General features: G+C 39.5%; 1 protein-coding gene across 14 annotated transcripts in view; it reads right to left on the bottom strand.

Moving 5' to 3' along the window:
- The window catches only part of DAB1 (DAB adaptor protein 1), a 398763-nt gene that overhangs the window by 93018 nt on the left and 280191 nt on the right, over positions 1–25554 (bottom strand). For 13 of the 14 annotated variants that reach the window (XM_085067478.1, XM_085067480.1, XM_085067477.1 and 10 more), the window contains one exon: positions 7194–7393. In XM_085067478.1, the coding sequence (XP_084923604.1) occupies positions 7194–7260 (67 nt within the window). In that variant the 5' untranslated portion in view covers positions 7261–7393. Of the gene's footprint in view, positions 1–7193; positions 7394–13646; positions 13712–25554 lie in introns of those variants that run through there. The other variant, XM_085067476.1, reaches the window with a different exon arrangement.

Genomic DNA, 25554 nt, shown 5'->3' with positions numbered 1-25554 from the left:
TTGAGAGAACAGCACTGGCATTTGATGCAAAGATCTAACCACCTTTGAAAAAAAAATTACATTCTCCCCATATGCACATAGGTCAAGAAAGCTCATGATTTTCATAAACTATGTAAGATTATATAAAATTGGAGGAATTTTTCTTGGTAATATGAAAAAGTATACAGTGCAATAATGTGGACATCAATGCTAAGTGTTATCTGTTTATTTCAGGGAAAATTAGTGACCCATTTAACGCTGGGATCAAGCTAATATTCCAAATTTACTTGTCTTTGATATCCCTTCAGCAAAATGGGAGCTGTTATCAGCACAGCTGATACCTCTAATCTATATAACATAGTGAGTAACACTTTATTTCATTTTATGGGAAATTCTGCAAGTAATAACAATGTTGATGGAAAAGGCAAAACGTTTCAGAAAATTACAAATGCTCAAATGCACTTAGTGCAACATGCTGACAGAAATCTTACTCATTAATATTTATTAGGCAAGCAAATATCTTTGGATGAAGAATGCTACAAAAACATTATCACCATCAACATGCTTGTCCCTGCAGAATATTTCTCTGTTAGCCATATTAGGAAACTTCTACTAATCCAAACCTCTGGAGGTATTTTAGCTACTAATCTGGATGAATTAGGTCACTCCTGCTCAGTTATTCATTACATGATGGAATTTTCTTCCCGGAACTCTCCAAACAAAACTTTCCATTTACAAAAGTTCCAACATGAATTTTGCAATTTTGCTGAGAGTCTTTTCAACGACTGCAAGCAGACAAGAAGTTTCCTTGAAAATTAATTTATTTGCCTGTTTAGAAGCTCTGCCTCCTTTATCAGCCCCACTTTCTCCGTATTTCAAACAAATCTCAGTGGTAGTTTTAGAGAATAAGAGGATGAAACCAGAAATAAGGTAAAGCACAGGCTGAACTGGATGCACAGGATGCATAGGATATATAGGTGATGCTCAGAGGTTTCCCAGTGCAGAGCCAGCCTTGGAGCACAGGAACAGCCACCTGTATTTAGGGACTCTAGTGTGACTCAAATCCTCTCTGGAATATGCATTACATTAAACTCCTAATTACTACTTTAAACTGAAATGCTTTGATGGCTGTTAAAACATTGAGAAATTTTAACAGAAGGTTTCAAGAAACATAATTCTTAATATTCAACAGATTATTGATTCCTCTGCTGAGGAGCAGCAAAGTAACATGAGCCCCAACCTCAGTTGAGGCAGATTTCCCTCAATTAAAAACAACAGTCAACATCATATCTGCAACAAGAGACAACATCCATCACCCCCAAATAATCCTTCAATTAACAAGCACAGACCCTTTGGTACGTGGTTATTTCAAACAGAATTCATGAGCTCTCTAATTGACGATAGGTTATTGGATAACCCTTGTTAATTATAGCTACACAATGTCAAAATTAATGATTTTCCCACCCCCTTTCAACTTGAGAATGAATTCATAACTTATAGCAAGACGCAAAAGACGTGCAATTAATATTGTCAGTAATCATTTCACAAAAGAGATTTGTTAAAGGCAGGCATGTGGACACAATTAGTGTATCAATTAATGTTGCCGTTACTTGATCTATAAATTATTGAAAAACTCGTAGCTACTGCAAGGAAACAAAGCAAATCCACTCCCAGTCAATGAAAGAAGCTCCCGACTGTGTTCATTACTCTTTAGAACAAATTTGAGTTTTGCTGGATTCCATGAATCTTTGCTACATAATCAGAAAAATAAATGAACCTATACCAATGTGACATCTCGAAATGCCTCATTACACTGATGATGCTTTAATTGTTGTGAGTTGATCACAAAGTTTAAAAAATAAAAGTTAATTCATTAAAAAAGTAATCCACCAACATTGTTCAGAAATTGAAATGGAAGTTCTGGAAACTGGAAACTGAAATCTGGAAAGAAAGCTGCAAAAACTGATTGCTGTGTGTCAGCAAAATTGTAACTTTTACAGCAATCAGAAACCTCCATTCCACTCTCAAGTTCAGCAATGATTAGTGCAAAGATGAGATTCAAATGAGGTCTAAGAAGCCCCAAACAGGACTTGGGCAGCATTAGGCGCCTATGATGAAAACTGACAATGACAAAACATAACCTCATTTAAAGGCTTCCAATCCCCAAAGGCTTTTAAACTAACTAGGCACCTCCTGTTTGATCTTAGCCTGACCAGAGTTTTGCTGCTGGGGATGCAAAGGTTTTCCTTTAGACAGTCAGCCAGACCCCAGCCTCTCATTAGTGGTTAACAGACCCAGGAAATAGATGTGACTCTGCCAGAGGTGCAATCCACACAGGAATGGCCCTGCAGCCACTGCTTTCCTTCTAATCAGCAGTCAGGAGAGATGAAATGGCACAGTTAAGCTTTTTGCCAGGCAGATCCCGAGAGGATCAGACTCAGATCTCCCACCAGAAATGTGAACTCCTCACCTGGCATGAACCAGCTCCCTGCAAGGATCCCACTCTTGCTGTCCCTCCTGGAGCACAGCCTGGGCACTGGGATATCCATCCAGCCAGCAGCCAGAGCCCAGCTCAGGGCAAGGAGAAGACATCCAGCTCCAGCCCAGCACCTCCCACCCTCCCTAAATGTCCCATTCCTACAGGCTGGGCACAGCAATCCCTGGCTTGGAGCCCTGCCTGCTCCAAAAGCTGCTTCCAAACACCACGTGCTTCCCACACACTCAGCAAAACCCATAAAACATGGGAATCTCCCCCAAGGGGACCCTGAGCAGCAAGGAGTGTGATGCTGATTGTCAGCATGCCCAAGCTCCTCTCTCTGTTTGCTGCCATTTTTTAAAAGTCCTTGTCATTTTGAAAATTGACTCAGGAGTCTTACCACGGGGGATGCAATGAGAGATGGAATTGCAGAACAAGCTCTGAGCTTTGAATAGAAAAATGACAGAATTTAAGCGCAAAAGGAAGATATTAAATCTCCAGGAAAGTCTCCTGGCTTCCCCCAAGCTGACACAGAAATTTGGTAGCCTGGCTCGCTTCTTTACTGACCTCCCCTTTCAATTTTTCTGTTCAGCTAATTTTGCAAGAAGGGATTTTCCCAGGCAGTTATCAGTGTGAATTCAACATCAATACAACACATTTCCCCCAGAGAGGTTTCTAAATCAATTTTAATTCCGATAGGCTCAAGTAAATGTTTTCAATTTGATTCAATAATCTATACACACTTATAAAAAGGCTTTTCCCCCATGTACTACAAGACAAACATGGTTTAGGTTTCTAACAACTCTGGCTAATAAAAAATTCTAATTTCCTACCCTGAATGTTACCAACACACAAATTTTTATTCACTTCTTAATGAACCAGTTGACATAAACAAATGAAATAAAATCAGCATTCAAGAGCATTACTTCTATCATTAATTCTCTAAATGTTTCTTAAAGAACACATGACTTTTGGCAAACTCACAAAAAAAAACCTTCTATCACAAAAAAAGTCCTCAAATTGAGCTTTCTAAATCTCCTGAGAATTTCTCATGATTTCCATTTTGACAGCAACATGAAACCTCTCCAGGATGTCTTTTAAAATGTGAGCAAGTTCTCAAAAAAGATAATTACAAGGAAGTTACTAGCAGGTATCACCAAGAGTGGCATGAAGATTAGGGCTGGAGGTGGGGGATGGCAGAAATATAATCTCCTCTAATAACACCTAGTGCACTGTAAGCCTGTAAAATGGAATAAAGTCTAAAAAAGGAGGGCTCTGGAGGTCAGGGTGAAGCACAGCTCCTCAAGGGAAAGGAGCTTCACAGCACAGGCAGGAAAGAGTGACAATCTGGAGAGGAAGGGAGGTGCCTGGCTCACTTCTGTTCCCATAACTATTTCCAAATCAGTTAAAATTCCAACCCCTCAGGAGCACAACCAGGAAGAGTTTCTAGAGCCAATCAAACCCTGGATAAAACAGATCAATATGGACTGAATAGAAGGTGAAATTGGTACTTGATTTTTCCATAGCCTGTTTTTGAGATTATCCAGGGTGATAATGTTAACATACAAAATTACAGTCTGATATCATCATGTAAATATTGAACTTACCTACATTACATGAGAGCTTCTCAGCTGTGATTCTGTGCAAACAGCAGCTTCTGAGAGGGTTTTGTATTTAAGTTCTTGTCCTAACTGCAGTGACAACCCTTCAGTGCTGAACAGGACACAAACCAGCTCAGATGACAGTGGAGACACTGCAGAGTTGGCTGTGGCCAAAAGCTGTAAAAACTCTCTGCCTGAAGAGAAATGTTTCAAAGAGAGCTGCTTGGTGTGTGCCTGCAGAAAGAGTTTTGTGTGTTCCAAGCACACCAAAGAAATATTTGGTAAAATCTTTGCATTGTCATTTATCCTAACTACAGCACAAATCAAACTTATTTCCCTGTCACTACAAAGTCAGTAGTCTGTGCAATAGAGCCTAAAAGTAAGATAACATGTTATGAGAAACCCTCAAGGAACTTCAAGCACTCATTCCACCCCTCTGGCAGGCAGTTAGTCCATCCTAGCAGCAAGACTTTGCATTCATATTCACTAAACATCATTATACTCCTCTTGGACTTGTCTTCTAACCTGTCCAGGTTATTAAACTGTTAACTAATGACATTACAGAGGCTTTAACTCAAGGCAGGCGCTATTATCACAATGTAGCAATCATCTGAATAACCATCATTTTCTTTCTGGCCATTGTACCTCAGTAAGAAGAGCTGCTCACATTTATCTGACACTTTATCATGTTTTATATCCATATACCTTACAAATCCCAGGAATTAACCTTGGTTTGATTTCAAAGCTTCGAATAAGAAACACTACCTTACGGGATGCTTATTAGATAAAGACAGAGCTGAAGATTTAGCTGACACTACACAGAAAACTCAAGCTGAGATCAGGAAAGAATTCTGCCCTGTGCTCCAGCTCCACACCATCCCCTCTCATCAGCCCAGAACTCCACTGTGGGGTACAACTGTGGGACAAATTCCATGCAGAAGGCAGCAGAGCTACCAAAACAGTGGATAATACAGCACAAGAGGTCTGTCCCTGCTCTGGATGGAGATGGATATGTGGCTCTTCCACAAGTGCAGCAAAACGCTGGAAAACGCTAGAGCTGAAATTTCTGTGGATAAAGCAAAGACTGATTCCTTGGGAATACTCAGTTCCACTGGATAATCAAACTCATTGATCAGCAACATTAGAAACTTCATGTTAGCACTTGCTACCTGTCACTGCTCGCAGTTAATGAACTTGGGGAAAAAAAGAAAGGAAAAAATCCCCGTTTTTCACGTGTCCATCATCCCCACTATACAGAGGAGAGCTCCTTTGTTGGAATACAGGCAAGTGCATACAACTCAATGACAAGTAAATGAGCACACCAAGTTTCTTTTGACTCTCATTATGTGGGATTTGAATAGCAAACAGTGTGTGCATTGTGTACCTTGTCTGTGCACAGCATTCTCCCAGCCCTGGGATGGCTGATGGGATCTGATGCACTCAGACTGCACAGACAGAAACAAAAATATCACCAAAAGCACCGAGCAAGAATAATCCTGGGGATGTCACACTGCCATTCCCTGGCCCTTCCAGCACTCCAGACACTCCAATCACTGCCTCACCACATATTTTATACTCCCCCTCAGCACTAAAGCTAATTCTCAGAACTTCCACTTAGGGGATAGAATCAGATTTTGGGCAGAGAAGAGCTCAGTTGCTGTGATTTATGGCAATGTTTTTAGAAGCTGGCTGCTGAGTATCTTATTAACATAAACGTCAAGTTCCTAAAAGAGTTGTTTGCTGGTTTCAAAAGTTTCAGCCTCCAGCAGAAGAAATAACATAGGAGACACACATCAAAAAGATGTTATCCGTATTGCAAAGAAATGACATTTTTTTAATTTCCTGCCTGCCCTCAAAAACTGAATGATCATACAACCAAACCACTTTATTTGCCTTAAACATCTTAGATCACATTCTCATTACATCAAAGTTCCCCTTTTTCTGCCTTTCCAAACCCAAGCTTTTTTATCTTAAATGAATCATTTCTGATTTGTGAGTGTAAGCCTAGAGCAGTCATGAGGTTTTTAAACCATCTTCCCAAACAAACACTTGAATTTTTTTTAATTGCTGTGTCTTCCACAAACTCTAGGATAAAGATTTATCTATGAGTAAAATTTGCATTATACATGTATAAGCAAAGACGAGAATTTTTTTTTTCTTAGAAAAATGTAAAACTCTCAGAAGTAAATGGCTAAATTACACACTCACAGGAAGAAACAGAATGACAAACTCCAAAGTCCACATGAAAGTCCACATCTTGCTGTGTCAAGCATTAAAACTATAAAGTATTATTTTCTTTTTGTTTTACTTTTTAATTTGAGTAATTCATATTAAATCTGTTTTCAACCTCAGTTTCATGTGTAGGTTTAAAAAAATAACCAAATATGGCTGCTCAGAACAACATGAACTACCACTAGAATTCAAGGTCTTGGGCACCAAATTCATCAATATTTAAACTCATAAGCAATAAAAATACTAATAAAAATCTAAGGATAAAAATCCCTACTAAAAATCTTTAAGTAAGCCTAAAGGACCAAATTCACATGGTGCCATTTCTCTCACTTATCACTCCAATGTATTGCTCCAGAGTCTGAGGCAAAGTTGTAAATACAAATATGAACTAATCCAATCCATAGCTTCTTCCTAATTTTGAGTTTTCCAGCTCCTCGTTTATATTTCCTTCACCAGATTACAATTATTCTCTCTAGAGATTGCTACAGAGTTCTCCAATTTCAGAAAGTGTCAGTAAAATTCAAACTCTAGTAACAGAAAGTGCATTTAAGCTCTGGTTATCTCAAAACAAAGTAGGAGAAAAGCCATTAGAAGCAAATGTATTTATCAGCAGAGGAAAAAAAAGTGATCTTTTGTTGGGTAATTTTAAAAATTGTATTTCTGTTCGTGAGCCATAAATAATATGCAAGTTTTTTCTCACATTCCAGATATATTTCAATGAGATATATTTTTAATGTCAGAGAATCCAACCCCATATTTCTGTACCAGACTTCCACTGAATTTAACAAATCCCACTTTCTCTGAGCACACAGATAACAGAAGAGCCACAGATGTGCCAAAGGTGGCTGATGCAGGAGCTGATCAAAGTACAAAACACACACAAATAAAGAGAAATGAGTCCCTACCTTTCTTTTTGGAGTCTTTCTTTGTGCTGGTTTTAACAGCCACTTGAAGTTCTGTCTCAGTTGACATCCTATATCCTTAGTCCTCTTCACACAGATCCAGGATCTCGGTCAGGCTCATTTAGAACGTCTCTCCAAGAGAATAATTTAGCCTTTCAGATACTATAACCCAAACAGTTCATCTCATTCACTCCTTTCCAGTGCTGTTAAGGAAGGAAACAAAAAGGAACAGTCACTTGCTGGGTTTAAAGCATAAAAGGAAAATAAAAAAATAAAATAAAAAATATAAAATAAAATAAAACAATGAAAAAGCCAAACCACTGCAAGGGAGAAATATATAAAGTTCTCCATCTCCAGAGCCAATTGCCCATGATTTTAGGTGCTTAAACCACAGTTACCTGTGACTACCTCAAACATCTATATTTGAGATGTTTTGGCATATCTGAGATGCCTTCACAGCCTAGAGACACTGCTCAGGGTGTAAGGAAGATCAGCACTTCTGGACCAGCAGCTGGAGAACAAAGACTATGATGCAGGAAGTAGGTGGAAATATCACCAAAAGCACAAAAATCTGCAAGGACTCAATTCTTAAATGCACCAATTCCATATTGCCAGATAGTAAATACAGGTTTTTACTCCTCGAATGCTCTTTCAGTGCTTTCATTCTCTTGCTCTAACAAAGACAAATGAAAAATATATTCATTGCTCATGCTGAGAACATCATACTTTGCCACTCCTCTTGCTTATGATAATGTTTCCAGTATAAAAGAATCTGTCTCCACGCAAACAAAGCTGTAATTTGAACACCCATCTAGTAATCTTTCTTGCAAAGATCTCTGAAAATACTTAATTAAACCCACGAAATACGAATGGGATAGGTGCAAAAAAATAACATTTAGGGAGAAAGCTACAGTTTTACACAATGTGTGTTTTTGGGGGACAAAACTGCACCAGCTGTGAAGCCACAGCAGGAATGTGCTGGAGCAGGATGAGGGAGGCAGGACAGGACTGGGGATGTCAGGGCTCTGGAGGCAAAGAACACACAAAGAATAACCATCTAAGCAAAAAATAACCCATTGCTCCAATTCTTACTGCTGGTTCTTCCTGCTTTGAGGGATGAACCACTCACTTCAGCCAGTCTGTCGAGGGCAGAGGACCAGACTGTCCTGAAGCCATTTGTCAGGATGTTCCCTCACCAAATGCATCTTCTTACCACCCTTTCTTTTTGTGAGAAAGTTCTCATTATTAGCACAATTACAGAGAAGTCCATCTGGCCTGTCTGAACAGCTGCCCACTTATTAAATAAGCATTTAATAAAGATATTAACCCAGCATATCAGCTGGTTAGATGGCCAGAGATTAACTGCAGTTAGAGTTATTTACTGATGTCCCTTCTTTATCATTTAAGGAAGTAACAGACTGCAAACACTAGAATAATTTTGACACTTTAAATCACTTTTCACAGTAAGGGCTGTGAAGCTACCAGTACTTTCAAATCCAGGCTCTTTTAACATTTTAAAATGCTTCAGTAACATTACACTGCCATGCACCGTCTGAAGTGATTTAATATTGCTGAAGTGTGTCAGGGGCTTTCTTTAATAAGCTCTTCAAATCTGTCTGTGTATTATAGAATATTCAAAGATAGCTTTTCAAAATCTGCTGAACTGATTTTGAAATACAAAATTCCCTGTTCTCCCCTCTATGGAATCTGAATAAGCACCGCATGGCAGAAAAAAAAAAATAAAAAGGAGGAAAAATAAAGCGGAGCACAAATTGAAGTTGCAGTGCTTGCTAAATACACCTGCTCGGTGCAACAGACCTGAATAAACCAACAGCATCGTGATGAATGTTCTCAGCTGAGGAAAGAGTGGGAAAGGACAAAGCAAACGCAGGCTGATCACAGAGGGAAAAGGGGTAACAGCTCCAGAAGTGATGCTCCCAGGATCCAGGCGCTCTCTGGCCAGCTCCATGGGCAGGGAGATGCCTCTCCCCAGGCAGGGATGCTGGGAGCAGTGCTGGGGGGATTCCCTCACGCTTCAAATCCCCCCACGAGCAGGGAGAGAAGCTCTGAGCACAACAGATGTCCCTCGCAACCCCCAGCTCCTTCCCCTCCCCCTGCGCGCAACCCAATTTAATAATATTTAGTTTTACAGCACAGTGGGGATGCATCAGCCTTTACAGCTCAATGGCACTTACTTAGAGCATCTCTCAAGTCACAGCTGGATTGACAGTTTATTTTTCCAGAATTTGGATTTATATTTACCTAAAGGTTAACTGCGTAACTCTACGAGGAGCACTAACACGAACCACTTCACAAAAGGAAAATATTTATAATAGGTCCATTTATTAAAAAAATAAATTAAAAATAAATACCAAATACCCCCAGGGTCCATAGTTAAGCAAGTTTTAATGTCTTAGAAGACCATTGTGGCTACAAAAACATCAGGAATGTCATCTCTTGTTGTCAGCTATTTCCAACAGGATAGCTGAAATAGTAGCATCTGAATGGCACTGAATATTTTAAAGTAACAACATATGACTGCTATCTCATTTGAAACTCTCCAGAAAAGCTATATCCCCTCGAGGCTATCCCACAGAGTAATATTTTTTAAAATAAATGCATGTCTGTTTTTGGACAGGTTCACATATTGATTTACTTTCAAACCTAATCAGGTCATACTCTCGCAGGCTCATAGATCCTTGAATAAAGTAATAGGTATCTTTGTAAAGGAGCACATAAACATCTGTCAGACACAAGCTATAGTTCAAACTGAATTTGCTACAGAGACAATTCCTCCAAAAGTACAGGTCTTTATGTAAGCCACATTAGTAAACTTCCATGCACTGTCCATATTTCAGCCGTTTATTACCCAGATGAGAATGGCACTCAATCTGCTCCTCACCGCAACAGCTTTTATTGTCTCCTCCAATCTAGGTCACCGTTGTTAAATACCACAGCCTCCCAACTGTGGGAAGTACTGCAGCATGTGTTTTATCAATGAGATGCTATTTCCTTTGATCGCTTCTGCCACGTTTCTCTCCCTGCTCTAAAGACAAAATTTTGTTAGCTGCGTTTCCTAAAAAAAAACAAAATAAAAAAATCCATCATCTTACACATATCCATCCATTCTAATGATCTTGTGTGCCTTGTTACTGCTCCAGCTATTGCAATGCTATGTGCATGCCTCAGCTTTTCCTAAAGAGGATTCTGAGCTCTTCGTTTTAACAAAATACTGACATTTTCTGTGGCCTTATTAAGTGGCTACAGCAGGAACACAATCAGCGCATTCTGGAATTAACTGGCTTTTAATTCCGAGAGAAGTTCTTAAGCCTGCCTTCCCTATTACTGCTACACCAGCACAAAACATGAAGCCATAACCAAGAAATATTTTTGTAAATTCACTTTGCAGGTAAGATTAACACAGGTTGGACCCTTTATTCACGGGGAAATTAGTCCCAAGCTCCACTCACCTCCCTCACATGTCTGTGAAACAACAATTTCTGTCAAATCATTTGTCTTTTCTGCCACGCTTGAGTGAGCATGAAGGGGTTATTAGGAGACTTCCCCTGGCCCAAGTTATGAAGGAGGTCAGACAAGATGATCATAATACTTCCCCTCTGGCTTTCAAATGCACGAATTAATTAATTTTCTTCAGGGCTTCAAAACTTAAGAAGTTCCCTCCCCTGAAACCAGTTTCCATCTGCTTATGTAAAAGAAAAGCAGCCTTAGAAAGGATTTGTAACTAAGCCCTGGCATTCCCTGGGTATTTAAGTTCTCCACAGCCCCAAAGTGGGATTTGACAAGAGGATGGTACCTCCCAAATGCTGGTTTCACAAAACAAAAGCCATGCTCCCATCCTTGGCTCTTGCTTTTATGCCTCTGGAGTCTTGCAATCCATTTTTTTATCCTCCAAAGAACCCAACGTAATCATGTTGATGCCTGTGGTTTTATAAGTGTTAAACAAAGCCCAAACATACTAAAAGGGCAAAATATAAGTGAAAAGTGCTGTGATCCTGGAAAACAAAAGCCAGTTCAAGGGTAAGGGTCCACAATCCAGGGAGAAAATGTTATTCATCCACTTCCCACCTGACCACAAAGCCTAACCCAGAGAGCAGCAGAGGGACCACACACAAACACACGATGGAAAACCCATCCTTGCCACCAGTGCTCTTTATTCCCTCCAGGGAGAGGGGGCCAGGAAATCCTCTGGTGCTGCTCACGCTGTTTTGTACTCATCAGCTCATTTCCCCAATGGTCAGAGCTGGAACATCAGAGTATTCATCTGTCACAGCAGGCACTGCACTAATTCCAGACAGGAGCCCAAGGGACTGATCCAAAACCCACTGATACACTGCAGCCAACAAGGCCTGTAAATAAGAACCAGAAAAGGAGGAAGGTGACGTAAAAAAGAGCTTAAGACACTGACAGAGAGGAGAAAAAGAGGAGGAAGCAAAAGCAAACAGGAGAGCTGTTGGTGACAGTTCATTACAGCAAATTCTGTAATGTGTTTAGCAGCTAAATCTAAACCAGACCATGCACTGAAATTGTGGCTACCCTGCAAGAGAAAACAATCTCTTAAATGGTTCACTGGTCTGTCCCTCTCCTCCAGTTTTGCCCCCAGAGCAGCAGAATGCATGTTTATAGTGACAAAGCCAAAGGACTCTCTTGTATGGCATTCCATGCCAAGCACTGCTTTTTCCTGCCATTTCTTTACTGGGATTTCTGCAGCCTGTAAAGGTGAAACAAATTTCACTGTTCTCATTCACAACTGAGATCCTACACAAACATTTCTTCCCCTACAAACCCTCCTCTGGAACCCTTCATACCCCACCACCTCCCTAAGTTACACAGCTTGCAAAGACTCACAGCTGCCTCCAGATCTCATACTCAGTTTTGTTTGCTCTAAAAGGAGAATGTACTTCCCTCCACTCCTGATTTCCTATATATTAAGATAAAGCAAGGAGTTTTATGTGCTTTATTCAGCTTTCTGTACTATGTCTGTAGTGTCTTTCGTTTTAAATTCTTTTTAATTCTTCCAACATCAGACAACTACTTAGTACTAAAGCCACAGCATTTAATTTCCCTTTCTATTTAGTTGCTGTAGTTGACTGTATTCATGAAATACTTCTCTTATCTCCTGAAAACAAGAAGCTCTTTTTAAACAAAATCTTACATGTAACTAAGGCCAATAACATATTTTATTAAGTTTATTGTGGTTTAAACTATGCTTCATTCTGTCTCTAGGCCACCTCTCAAGCATGTTACCCAGTTTCTCACATGGGGTAAATAGCACCACTGAAGCTCATTCACCACTGAAAGACCATCTTGGCAAAAAAACCCTGACCTATAAAATATTTCTAAAGTAAGATTTTTATTAGCATTCCGACGATGGCAGGAATAATTACTGAAATTCCTCCTGGAAATCACTCCATGTGGTGGTGAATACTGCACTCCACTCCACCAATTATTCACCAGAAGTGCTGTGAATTTTCTACTCACAGAAAATGCTGACCGGATTAAAAAGGAGCTTTTCAAAGGAATGAATTGATTTCATCAACATTTTTAATGGGAAATTACTAACATTTCATTTTAATATTACACTTTCTATTTTATATTATACAGGGCAGCATTCATCCAACAAAGGAGAAACAGAAGACATGGACTTGCTTAAACAGAATTTTTTAAATATTCAAAGGCCATGTGGTTTCAGGAAAAATTACATCTCTGCCCATGGAGCAGGGAATGCAACTCCAGCCCAGAGAGCTGAAAACCAGGAACAATCCCTGTGTGCTGGGGGTATAGATACAGCACTCATTGTTCCTTTAAGTGGACTTTCTGACTCAAAACTCCACTCAGAGTGCTTCTGTAAGCTTTTGCAGGGAATCACATCAAAAAGGAGCAGGCTTAAAATCTTCACATCATTCCTCTGATTCCACATTAGCAGATAACTCAGGAAATCATTCCAATGGGACTAGAGATTCCCTGTGCTCAGTGAAACTGAATTACCTAATGCTTTTCCTCTATGAATTGCATTATTCCAAGACATTACTGCACCTAGATTACCACAGTTCTGACCCTGGAGGAGAAAAGAGAGAGAACTTCTGATAAGCTGTGCAAAGAACAAACAAGAAACTGAAGTCACAACTGCTGCAAAGCCAGCACAGCCTGCCTGTGACCCAAGCCCCACCAGCAGAAACTGCCTCACCTCCACTGCAGTCAATAGAGTCACACCAGCACGAAATCAATAGCATTGCATTTGGCTTATATTGGTGTAACACTATTGATTTTAGCAGAGTTGGAGTTACACCAATTTTATGCTGGTGGATCTGCATTAGTGTCAGAGAAGTTATGCCAGCATGACTGATGTAAACAACAGCAGACCAACCAACCCATCTATGGCAAAAATTCAATATTTTAAACTCCAAAGCCACGAGAAAATGCAGATCTGTACATTACCAAACTTATTTTTGCAAAGCAGAAGAACGGCTCTTTTGTGATCCTCCCGACACCAGAGAAACAGAGACTAAGAAGGCAAAAAGGACAAAGTACACAGTTGGGATCACAGTATTCTGTAATTAGAGCTGTTAAATGATTACTAAAGTGCAGTGGTGCAATCATCACACCGAAGGAAAGGGAGAAGTGTGCAGTCAGGAGCATCACCAGGGAGAGGGTAAAAGCAATGTCAGACACCACGTTTCATATTGAAATGCAAATTCCTCACAATCAGAATCTGCATCTTCTAATCGGAAGAAAAGGTTATGGAATTAAACATTCCGCATCCTGGACAGCTCAGCATGTTTTTAAGTGGCACAGTGAGTTGAAGCAAACTTGTTCATCTCCTGTCCTTCATAGAAATATATTAACTCAGCTCTATTTCTTGTTCACTTTCAGGATAATTTTCTTAATATTTCAAGTGAGACTGAACTGGAACTTGCCTTCTCATTCCTTTTATATGAAATAACAACACTCTACCTACACAAGACTTAACTTAAGCTATACTTTGAAATCTGAAGTAAAGCTTGGAGTGATGCCTTAAAGGATGTGAATTTTGTACCAACTTTTCCAGGTCCCTTTGAGATTGTTCAGTCACACGAGCTGACCTGAACATTGTGCCCTTCCATTCTCTGAAGCCTTCTGACATTACAGCAAAGCAAAGCTTCCTAATGCCAACAACAACAAAAAGCTCCTGTGCCAGGATCTTTATTCACTGCTGTTTTTCAGCACTCAGCCCTTGTTCCCTGACAGTTATGTATCAGGGAAACTGATCAAAGGAATTCACCTTGCTGGAAATGGACTTTATATTTATTATGCCAAACTCAACCACCTGACTTCTACCAAAGTTCATCGTCTAGCACAGCAAAGGGGAAAAAGCAAAAAGCTTCTGGGACTGTAAGTATAAATTCACATAAACAGGCAATAATTACTTTTACATTCTTGTTCCACAACTGACCAATATCAATATTTTTAATTGTCTGGTAAGTAAGTGATCTAAGTGTGGCCTGCCAAAAACCTGAAGGGAACCTACAAGAAAGATGGAGAGAGACTTTTTAGAAGGACATTTAGTGACAGAACAAGGGGGGACAGCTTCAAACTGAAAGAGAGCAGGTTTAGATCAGAGATTTGGAAGAAATTCTCTCCTGTGAGGGTGGGGAAGCCCTGGCAGAGGTTGCCCAGTTAGTGCCCAAGGCCAGGTTGGACAGGGCTTAGAGCAACCTGGGATGGTGGAAAGAGTCCCTGCCCCTGGCAGTGAGCTGAAACTCAATGAGATTTAAGGTCCCTTCCACACCAGGCCACTCTGTGATTCTATGATGAGTTTTAGCTGCAGAAATACTCCTGACCCTTCCATTTAAATAGTCCGGTCTTCAAATCACTGCTAGATTTTACTGGAGGAATTTCAAATAAATAATTTTCTTGGAATCACTTATCTGTTCTCATCTCATTTGTATCTTATTCGGTTATACACTGCTCCATAAATACCTCTGCTGTCTCTCAGTGGGAATATTAACAATTTTCAAAGGAAGGAAGCACCTTCCCTAAGAAGTTTCCACACATTTTCTGGTTTTGGGTAAGATTCAGCAGCATTTCTGAATAGTAGCTGGCAATGCTCTTCCCACAACTGGAAAATATACTAAAAGAAAAAACAAAGCCACAGGACAATCTGACCCTTAGAACTGTGTGGCCCAGGTGTTGTTTGCTGTATCAAAATTCCATACAGAGAGACATCCATACAGGATCCCCACAGTGACACAACTCGAGAGGTCTACAGGACCACATCACACACTTACAGGATCAAAGCCCAGGTGATTAGGGACCCTGCAAAAGGAATCACTTACAGGAAAAAGAGAAATGAAATCACTGCCAGGCTAACATGTCAGCAAAACAAAAAGAAAAAGTGTTAGATTATTCAGATGGGGAACTCATAAGCAGTTAAACAAGTACAAGGACTTGCATGAGTGGTAACACATCAGAAAATAATGCTTATTTTCTAAACATTTTTAAAAATCTCCAAGCAGCATGCAGTGAGGAACCATTCACCTTCTACTGTCATGCTACAGTTTATTCTCTCTTGGAAGCAATTACAGGACAAATGCCAAGCTACAGAAGGTATTTTTCCAGCAGCAGCATCTGGCTTCTTGGCAGACTCCTCAGGCAATTTTATTGGAAGCTTTAGAGATGCTGTTGGGTCAGTCCTAGTTATATTGCTTCGGAACTGTCTGGCAGATTCTTCTTCCTAGATGTCATAATCCTTCTGATTTACCTTGAAGGAATTACCACATTTTTCTCCATTTCAAAAACAGTTGACCTGCAAGGCATTTTGGGGCTGCCTACAGAGACACTGTAGAAGTCACTGGTGTGAATCTATGTGCCTTTGAACCAGCAGCACCATCAAGGAAACAAGGAAGCCATGCAAACACTCTGTGTGTGTGTGTTCCAGGAAAATTGAGTGCAGTCCTTATGACTGAAGGAAAAAAACACAGGATGTGCGAAAGATTAAATTAGTTAAAATTAAAAAAAAACCTAGGAATCTGCTTCTTGCCATTCCTCCATCGACTGCAGAGGCTCTGAGGGTAGGAGGGGCTGGTGGAAGGGAAGACAGAGACGTCCTTTGCTCTCTCCATACCCATCCCTTCCCCCTCTCCAGCCCCAGCTAAGATCTGCATTATTGTGCAGCTGTGATCATGATTAATCCTCATGCAGAGGGATGAAAGACAGGATGCTGGTTTTCCCCACCCTCTCTGCCTACCAACAAAATCCAGTCCATAACGGAAGGGCTTTATGTGAGTTTGGGGTTTTCCTCTGGAATTCATGCAGAGAAAGGGACAGAATTCTATAGAAAGTGAATTTATAGTCCATAACACAGGTGGGCTTCTTCCTACTTTAAAAGACTTTTGTGCAATCACTTACATGAAATATACTCCTTAATTAAAAACAAACAAACAAACAAACAAAAAACCCCCGATGTGTTCATTCCTACTACCTTTTTTTAATGAAGGCATTCCCAGATATGCTTGGAATCTTTTTTTCTTTCACAGAGGTTCCAGAAATTCCCACAAAAAGCCTGTACTGGGTTATTTTCTAGGAAAAAGAGCTCTAATGCCCAAAGGTAAATACTAAAGGTACAAGTAATGTACTTTATAATTTAATAAAGGGCTACGGATCTTGGATTTTCAGTAACAGGAGTATTCACTGAGCAGCCTAAGAGAAGACTGACAGCACTAAGAAAGATACACATATCCAGGTCAAACAAAAAGCCAAACGGAGCTCTGTCATCAGCCCAGTGCAAATAAATCCAACCAGACAGAGACTTCAGACTTGGCTAATGCGAATTGACTAATATAATTCCATTTTATGCAGGGGAAAACATATTCTGATTGCAGGCAAGCGGTGCTCACAAGTTCTAAATTTAGGTATCATTAGAGCCAGGTGAACCGTTAAGTGAACTAATCTAAATTTTATCCATATCAAGGGTTGGTACTGTCCAGAAATTACCTCCTCACATTCAAACCAGGTATTCACTCTCATTACTGCCTACACCTTTTGGACATCCCCATCCATTAATTAAAATTCCTGCAGAATCACAGGACTCATCGACAAGGCAGCATGGGTTTTAAAACGCCGTGCTGTGGCACGCACTGAAAAATCAATTATTTAGGCTCCAGTACATGAACAGAAGTTACTGGCACAGTAGAAACCAAGCCATATTTTCGGGGAGCTGGAGCACAGATTCCCTTGTTTACCAGCTGGTTCCTGTGAAGTGCTGAGCAGTCTCCATGATCAGGTGAACATTTGGATACACGCTGAAAGCTGAACTTCCAGCCATGCCCTAGATTTCACTGACTACACAAAAGAGATGAAAGCTGCACACAGAGGCAAACAGAAGGTTTCCTGGATGCGGCAACGATCGAAAATATTTTCATGAATTGCCTTTGATTCTGCAGTCTCAACAAGGCCTGTAAATGGAGAGAGCAAACAGGAATAACCTTCGAATGAGTGTACTTCAGTACAGCAAAGAAAATCAATTAGAAATGGAAGTAAAATGTTGCTCTGCCTTGTGCAGTGCTCTCCTGAAACACCTGGCACACTTAAAGCAATGTGCATCACATTCAAGGATAATATACCCTGCTCTGAAATAAAGTCCTTGCTGTAATGAGAAACAGTTGTTTCGCCAGGCGAGTTGAAAGCCAAAAGGTGAAGAATACCAAATCCAATTAAAACGAGAGGGAATTCAGGAATGCAGGATTTAATTACTCCACTTGGAAGGTAGCCAGGACCACTGGGTTAAGCACCCATGGCCTTGTGAAAGGGCCAGGGGAGCTCAAAAGAATTCCAGTGGTCAGACCCCTGGCTCCTTTCTCCTTTGAGGGGCAGCCTTGGCAGCCACGTGTGCTGTAGCTGAGCCCCAGGGAGGAATCAGTGCCAGCTCCTGAATTCCAGCCTTTCCAGCCTCCCAAAGCCCAGCATCAGGCAGGCCTGGCCTTGTGAAACCAGACAGGCTCTCAGTACATGGTGAGACTGCAGATGATGCCAAATAAAAGCCATTTCAGTAAATAAACGTTCAAGGAAGTTATTGCCTATGCATCACTTTAACATTTTGGTTTGTTTTGGGCTATTTTCAGTTCAACAGACTAAACAGCAGGCAGCAGTAATATTAGTTTTGGAAGAAGTGTGATGTTTGTGTTACCCACTCGAGTTAATTAATGAAACTAATGACAGAGTTACAAAATCAGGGATGATTAAGAACTTGAAGACCATCCGACCCAATTCTCTGCCAAGGGGGATTTTTTCTCAGCTTCACATTAATTCTGTTCTTCAGCAAAAGTTTCCAAATCACATCAGCAGCAAGAGTCCCATCTGAGGTGTTCACACACTCAGGCTGAGACAGAGGAAGAAGTAAAACTCAGGAATAGAAACCCCACCAACTTCCTATCATTATTCTGAGTTCACTGCTTGGAGATTATCTTGAGCAATTACTCTCATCCCTTCCTGCACACACATTCCAAATACCTGTAATCCTCACTCTGTCACTGCTAAACCAATCCATCCCCTTCAGGTAAGTTCGAATGGTAAAATCACATATCCCAGACTATTACAGTCTTCATTATTAAATATTGCTTATTATTTTGTACTTACAAAGTCAGGGAGATGTGATTTTATTGCTTGCAAATCATCCTTACGTGAGTCTTACGCTGTACTTACACTTCACTCTGCTATTCCAGATAAGCTTTTTGCTTTCTGCATATTTAAATAGTAACTCTAATTATCCCTACTTGATTGCCCTCCTCTTGCAAAGCCTTTCCACAGGATCATCTGCAGTGAATTCTTTATCCTACTTAGATTTTAAGAAGCCTAAGATACATTATATTCTTTAATTTTAATAAGAGCATAGAGATGTTACTAAAAAAAAAAAAAAAAGACATGCATAATAGGTTCCATCTTTTTATCAAAAACACAACAAGGAGGGCAGATTGCTGATTATTGTTACACTGGGAATAGTAACACTACAGAACAGTGCCTAGTAATAAAGTCAATTAAAAATTAAAAAAAAAACATAAACAAACCAACCAAGAAAAGACTACTGACATGGTATCACATTAGCAAAGGAAAGTTCACTTCATTGTCTAAAAACATTGGTTCTTTTGTAAACAATGCTTGGAAGAGCTTTCTGATTTGTTTCAAATCAGTCACAATAAACTCTTTGTACTTGCAATTCATAGTTACACAGAAGCTACTGGCACCTACACAGTACATGAAATTAATGTCAATTAATGCATTAATTCAAATAATCCATCCAAAGAAATGCACATAACAGTTGCCTAAAACATATCAATAAAATCTGAGTTAAAACTAATGTTCCTTACAAGAAATGTATTAGTCTTTCTGGACATTTCAGAAGATATTTATTTACTGATGATGTATTTTTGTTTAATTATAGTGGTATTTGATGAGATCATCTGTTAAAGTTGTGTGGTATTTCCCCTCTTGAGTTCTCTTTTTATCTCCCTGAATGTTCACCAAACTGCACTGCCAGGGCTGATGTCTTGCATGACACACAGGGAAGCAAAGAACACAGAGTTCTACCTCCAGGACCTTGTCCTGCTGCCCCAAGGCATGAGATCATCCCATCCTCCTCCTCCTCCCCAAGCACAGACAGTGACTGCCTTCATCACACAGCCCTGACTCTGATCCTCCAGCACAGACTGTTTGTACCCAAGATGCCACATGAAAAGAGAGCTTACTCTGTCACTGCACACACAACTTCTCATTCCACCTGGACAGTGACAAATCCAGCATTTCTTTACTGATGTGTTTAGCTCTGTAACAGTAATTTACACTTTTGTGTGTAATAACATGCAGGAGAAAGCAGCAGCACAGGTGTACAACAACCATCCTGCAGCAGCTTCAGCTCACAGGCTGCATCCCTTCAGCACCTACTCTGCAAAAGTTCCACAGCAATAGTGATTTGGGTCTGGCAGCAGGGATTGTCTCTCAAACATGACTTGGGCAGGAGAGGAGAGGAAAGGAAAGTAGGATGTTCAGTTCCAGCTGTGACTTTCAGGTCTCTGAGTCAAAGCAGTGCCAGAAAGTGACTGGAAAGACAAAACACAGTCTTGAGCTGTGAATGTTCAGAGAATTCACTGTTTTATTAAATACTACATTATGGAGCAGTGCTTTAGTAAATACAACAAATCAAGCAACCACACAGAGACTTTGTGGTCCATCTTTGAACCAAAGACTTCCTTTGGGAAATACGACATTCAACAAGAAAAAAGTCACTCTCTCATCTCCTCTGGTCCTCCCCACGAATCACACACCACTGAAGATCTGACACCTCAAAGTAAATACTTCATATTATAACAGCCATTACAATATTTCTTTTTTTCACCAAACAGGCATTCCTGTCAGGACTGAAGTCAGGAAGGACAACTGATGTCAGCAGATTATCAGTAAAAACAGGTGAGGAAGCCCAGCCTTCAAAGTGACCCTCTGGCTCTCTATTCAAGAATATTCAAAATATTATTGGAAGAATAATTCTGTCTGAAGCTCAGTAAATAAATCCTAGATTTTTTTTTTATATAAAGTAATTTGATTCTATTTTTAGCCATTAAAGAACATTTGGATTAACAGATTGAAAAAAGTTCTTTCACAGCTTTAAATATATATATATTTATACATGACTGTTACAAACTCTCTCCCCTGCTGCCCATAAAACTAACAAAATCAAGGCAGAAATTACATTTACATGATCTGGAAAATATTTAAAAATCAGAATTAACATGTGTGATTTCATCTTATTTTATTTATGAGCTCAAAGTTATATCCTGAATGCCATTTCTATAGAAATTGAGTGCCAAGTATTACCAAGTTGCAATTTTACTGTCTGTGTAAAAATACCCTGGCAGCATTCAGGCAAATTAAATTTAAAATTAAACTTCAAGCCTTTACATGCCACCATAATATTTCAAGCAACAATTTCAAGAAAGGGAAAGCAGAAAACAGACTGTGCATATCCTAGAGTTCAAAATAGACTTCTCATGTCAAATGGCACAGTTTTTCCTTTTTTTTCCATTAAAGAGTTATTTCAAATCTTCTGCTGAATATATTTACATGCCTAATGAAACCTCCTCAGTGATTCTTCTTGAATTACTCTATATGCTTTAACACTGCATACACTAATAGTGTACACATACATACAAATCCACACATAAATGCATGCACTCATGCACACAATATTCATGCAAAAAGAATTAATGGAATTTTTTGACTGGATGCTACCCCCTGTAAATATGTTAAACGTGAACGGTGCTCATGGCTGGGTTCATTAACTAAAAATGCTGCTGTTGTCTGCACAATTCGTGTTGCTCATGTGAGAAGGGATGACATGTAAAATGCTAATTTACAGACTCAGTTCTTTTCAATTTACCATCAGGGCTGTCTCTCCATGAGGAAAGTCAGGGGTCACTCACTGCAATTCTCAGGGAATAACTTGGGCTGAGACCTCACTCAGCACCTGAAGATAAAACTCTGCAGGGAGTCTTCTCCAAGAAAAAGAGGAGAGAAAGGGGAAAAAAGGGTTCTGAATGAGTTCCAAACACATTTTCTGACATGTTCTTATGGAAAATAATATCCCAAAAGCCACAGTGCACTGACTAACAAACATCCCATCTTCAAGGGAACAGTCATTATACTTTGGATTAGCAGCTGATACTGTAGATAACTCTTCTCACAACTTGAGCTGTTCATCACCTATTTCAACTTCAGCCTTTTTCCTAAAATCTCTGTCTCTTGAGCAATCTGGGAGATCTTCTCACATCCAGACTGAGAGTTACTCTGAACCAAGCATGGAACTTCACTTTATCAATTAGGTTTGGACCTCATGTCCCTATCAGAGGTTGATGCAGCATTTGATGAACAGATACAATTCAGAGATTAACTTTAAAACCCCATTATTTCCCCCAACTAGAACACCAGCAGTGCCACCATTCCCTGAAACATTCCAAGATTTCACTCACCACAGCTGCACCAGCTCCCTCTTCCACAAATGCCTTTGACACCCAACTACTTCAGAGACCATAAATGGCAACTTACTGCTTAATAATTAACAAACACTTAAATAATTGATGTCTGAAAAATTTCTGAGCAGGTTCATGAGTGGTTTTGTTTCCCCTTTCATGGATGCACCTCTGTGCTGTATTTAACTTTCCACAGGGTCTTCCACCTCCCTGCCCCTTGGTGTAGAAACAATTTTGGTTTCAAAGATCTCTTTCCATGCAGGGTAAGTTTTCAGCAGGACTTTAATGCCTTTAAATTCTCTCCTGCAACCTCTGTGTTAGTTTATCAGAGCAGTCATTAAGCCTGAGCACTTTGAGGCTGATGGGTATATCTAGGCTAGCCCAACTCCAGCTAATTGCATTCAATCTGACATTCTCCAAGCACTGACAGTCCTCATTCAAGCCAAGTGTGAAAGTTTTTAAATTAGCTTTCACAGTTTGATTCACAGACAGCAAATGCAAAATGGCACAGGATTAATTTTTTTTTCCCCCAACAACACAGTGTAACAAAATAGCCCAAAGGCTATTTTACTTCATTTGCTTTAACTATTAGGGAAGATTCACAGCACAATGTTCCAACAGAGACAAAAGCTCCAGAGGACTTTCAAAGCTTTAGTATTGCCCCCATTAATTAAAGTACCATACGTTTGTACAGCCTTTCCACTTTGTCACTGGATGTTAAAATGAAGTCTAGACCATTTCAGACAAGCCACAGCCATTACTGCTTAAAACATGAACATATCAATGCATTCTTCTCAATGTTATTACCGATCACATTTTTAATACCTAATAAAGTATGGCACTGGACTCAAAATGGGCTAGAAACCCATATTTTCATAGGGAAGTACAAATCTTGACTTCACATGCAATCTGACAATGTGCCTTTTGATCAGTCTGCCTTCATTTGCCAGATACAAGTTAAAAAGAAAATCAGAATATTGAATTACCTATTGCAAAAGTGATTTGGTCATTCCCAGACACAGAGCAGGATGGAAATTTAGCTTTCTTGGCACTCTTTATTTTATTGTTGGGTGTGTTTGAGCAGCTCCATCAACAAACTGAAAAATTCATCACAGCTAAGCCTCAATACTCTATGGTCAGTATTTAGGAGACAAATATTTCTCCAGTTTCAGAGGCAAACTAAAATCTCCACCAACAGTTTAGCTCATCTTGCCAAAGTACATACCAGAATATTTTACATAAGGACCAAAACTCAAACACTTTAATTTAAATTATTTCTAATTCTCTAACAACTAATAATTCCAATATAATCCAATAAATGTTTCAATAGTGGTAACTCACATCTCAGATGGGAAACTATCTTAAGGTGTAAAAATTATTCATAGTGATTTTTTTTTTAATTGCATGCACAGATAAATTCCAGCTTCCTGCTCCAGATCCCAGATTTTTACAGCCTAGGAGACACAGGTCACATCTGATAAACTGAGAGTCAAAGGCACATCTGTAAATGTAAAAACTTTAGTCATCCAGGTGAATAAAATTTAGGTACTTCTTGCCAGGATTCAGAGTAGTAATCTCAAATATCAACGTAATTTTATAAGTGTCTTCTATTTTGCTTGAAGAAGTTACAAACTTGCATTATAGTGATTGCAAATATTTTGGAAATAAGCCTTTTTTCACAGGCAAAGGACGTGAAGAAATGCAAAAATTTTTAAAACAATCCACCCTGTCTATTTAGGGAAATTTACAACTAAACCTAGGAAATAGGAATTCTACTGTGTGCATAGAACTAAATCAGAGCCCAAACTAGCCAGGAGCAAGCTGTGCAAAGTGAGCCCTGACAGTGCTGGGCAGGCTTGGACAGTGTCCTTGGAAGCAGAGCTGGCACAGGAGCACCACTCCTGCTGCCTGCATTCAAGTGCATTTGGGTACAGAACTGCAGCTCTCCATGGTAATGGAGAGCAATTTGGATATGCCTTCAGAGCCATTTCATGACATCTTTTCTGATGAAATGAAATGAAATGAAAGATGAAATTTTACTGAATTAAATATATCAGAGAATTCAAGTTAACGTCGACAAAATACAGAACTGAAAAATACATTATTCTTAAAAATAAAACTATTTCACTCGTGCCTTCAGACCATTAGATCTTGTAACTACAGACAATATAAATCCTTAAACAATAATGAAGCTTTTTACACCCTTAAATAAAACACAGAACATGACAGACAGAACTTCTTCAGTGGCAAGTACAACTCAGATGTTCCCTGAATTAACCTCCAAAACTTATGAAGCTCAATCAGCTCAGATGGTGAACAACTACAGGTTATTCGAGAGCTAAACTTGTCAGAAACTGCAAAAGAGAGACAATCCAATTGTCAATGAAAGCAATGAATACATTCCTCAGGTCACTTCATGTCAGGTGCTAACAGACCTCAGAATCACAGAACAACACATCCACCTGAGAATGTGAATATTTATGAGAATTGTGAACATTTATGCTTTTAAAAGTTTGAATTCTATCCAATTGTAAATGCCACAGAACAACTGATCAGTCATCATCATGAAAGTCTCCCAGAGTATTCTCATTTCTAACACAAAGCATGACTGGGAAAATTCAGATTTTGGTTAAAGTGAATTGTCAGTGGATTACTGAGAATTCCAGACCAGGGACAAAGCATTCAGTGGGAAAGGAAAATGGTTCCAGTATAGACAAGCCCATGTAGGATGACTGTGTAATGCTCTGAAAATAGGAAGCAGCAAATGTATAGAGTACCCAGCTGTTAAGTGATGTACAGAACATAATCTGACATATTTTAGATACCAGGATTCTGACAAGCATCTGCAAAATGCTGATTTTTTTTTTCCCCTCCAGCACAGATATTGGCATTGGTTGGACATAAAGACATTAAGTTTCAGCATGATCTCAGCTATTCTTTGAGGATCTTTGTGGGTAAAAACAATTCCTGATAATAAATATTAAGGGCCAAAGCAACTTGTATGAAAGCCATTAGAAGTGCAATAAAGGCAGCAAGCACAATATACTGTACATTCCCAGATATATCTCATCAGTTGTGACATTTTTTTATATCTATTATACTAATTTTATATTTGGATCCTTAAGCTCTTCAGACAGTTTGGTTCTTTCTTTCCTCTGTGCACAGTAAGACAAGGACCTGATAGGAACCAGCAGAGACTTTGTTTTGACAGTATCTCTGCAGAAGAAAAAAAATGGGCATCTGCATTCCTATCTATCTTCAGACAGCCAAAGTGGCTTCTAGAATTTTTATTTTCTATTTACTATCAAGTGAACTTAAATTGCAGTCCACAGATAAAATACTGCCCTGGAGCT

The sequence above is a fragment of the Lichenostomus cassidix genome, chromosome 8 (genome assembly GCF_008360975.1).
Source record: "Lichenostomus cassidix isolate B80296 chromosome 8, HeHo_3.0, whole genome shotgun sequence".
NCBI lineage: Eukaryota > Metazoa > Chordata > Aves > Passeriformes > Meliphagidae > Lichenostomus > Lichenostomus cassidix.
The sequence above is the reverse complement of the archived record's forward strand: the minus strand, read 5'-3'. Positions and strand labels throughout refer to the sequence as shown.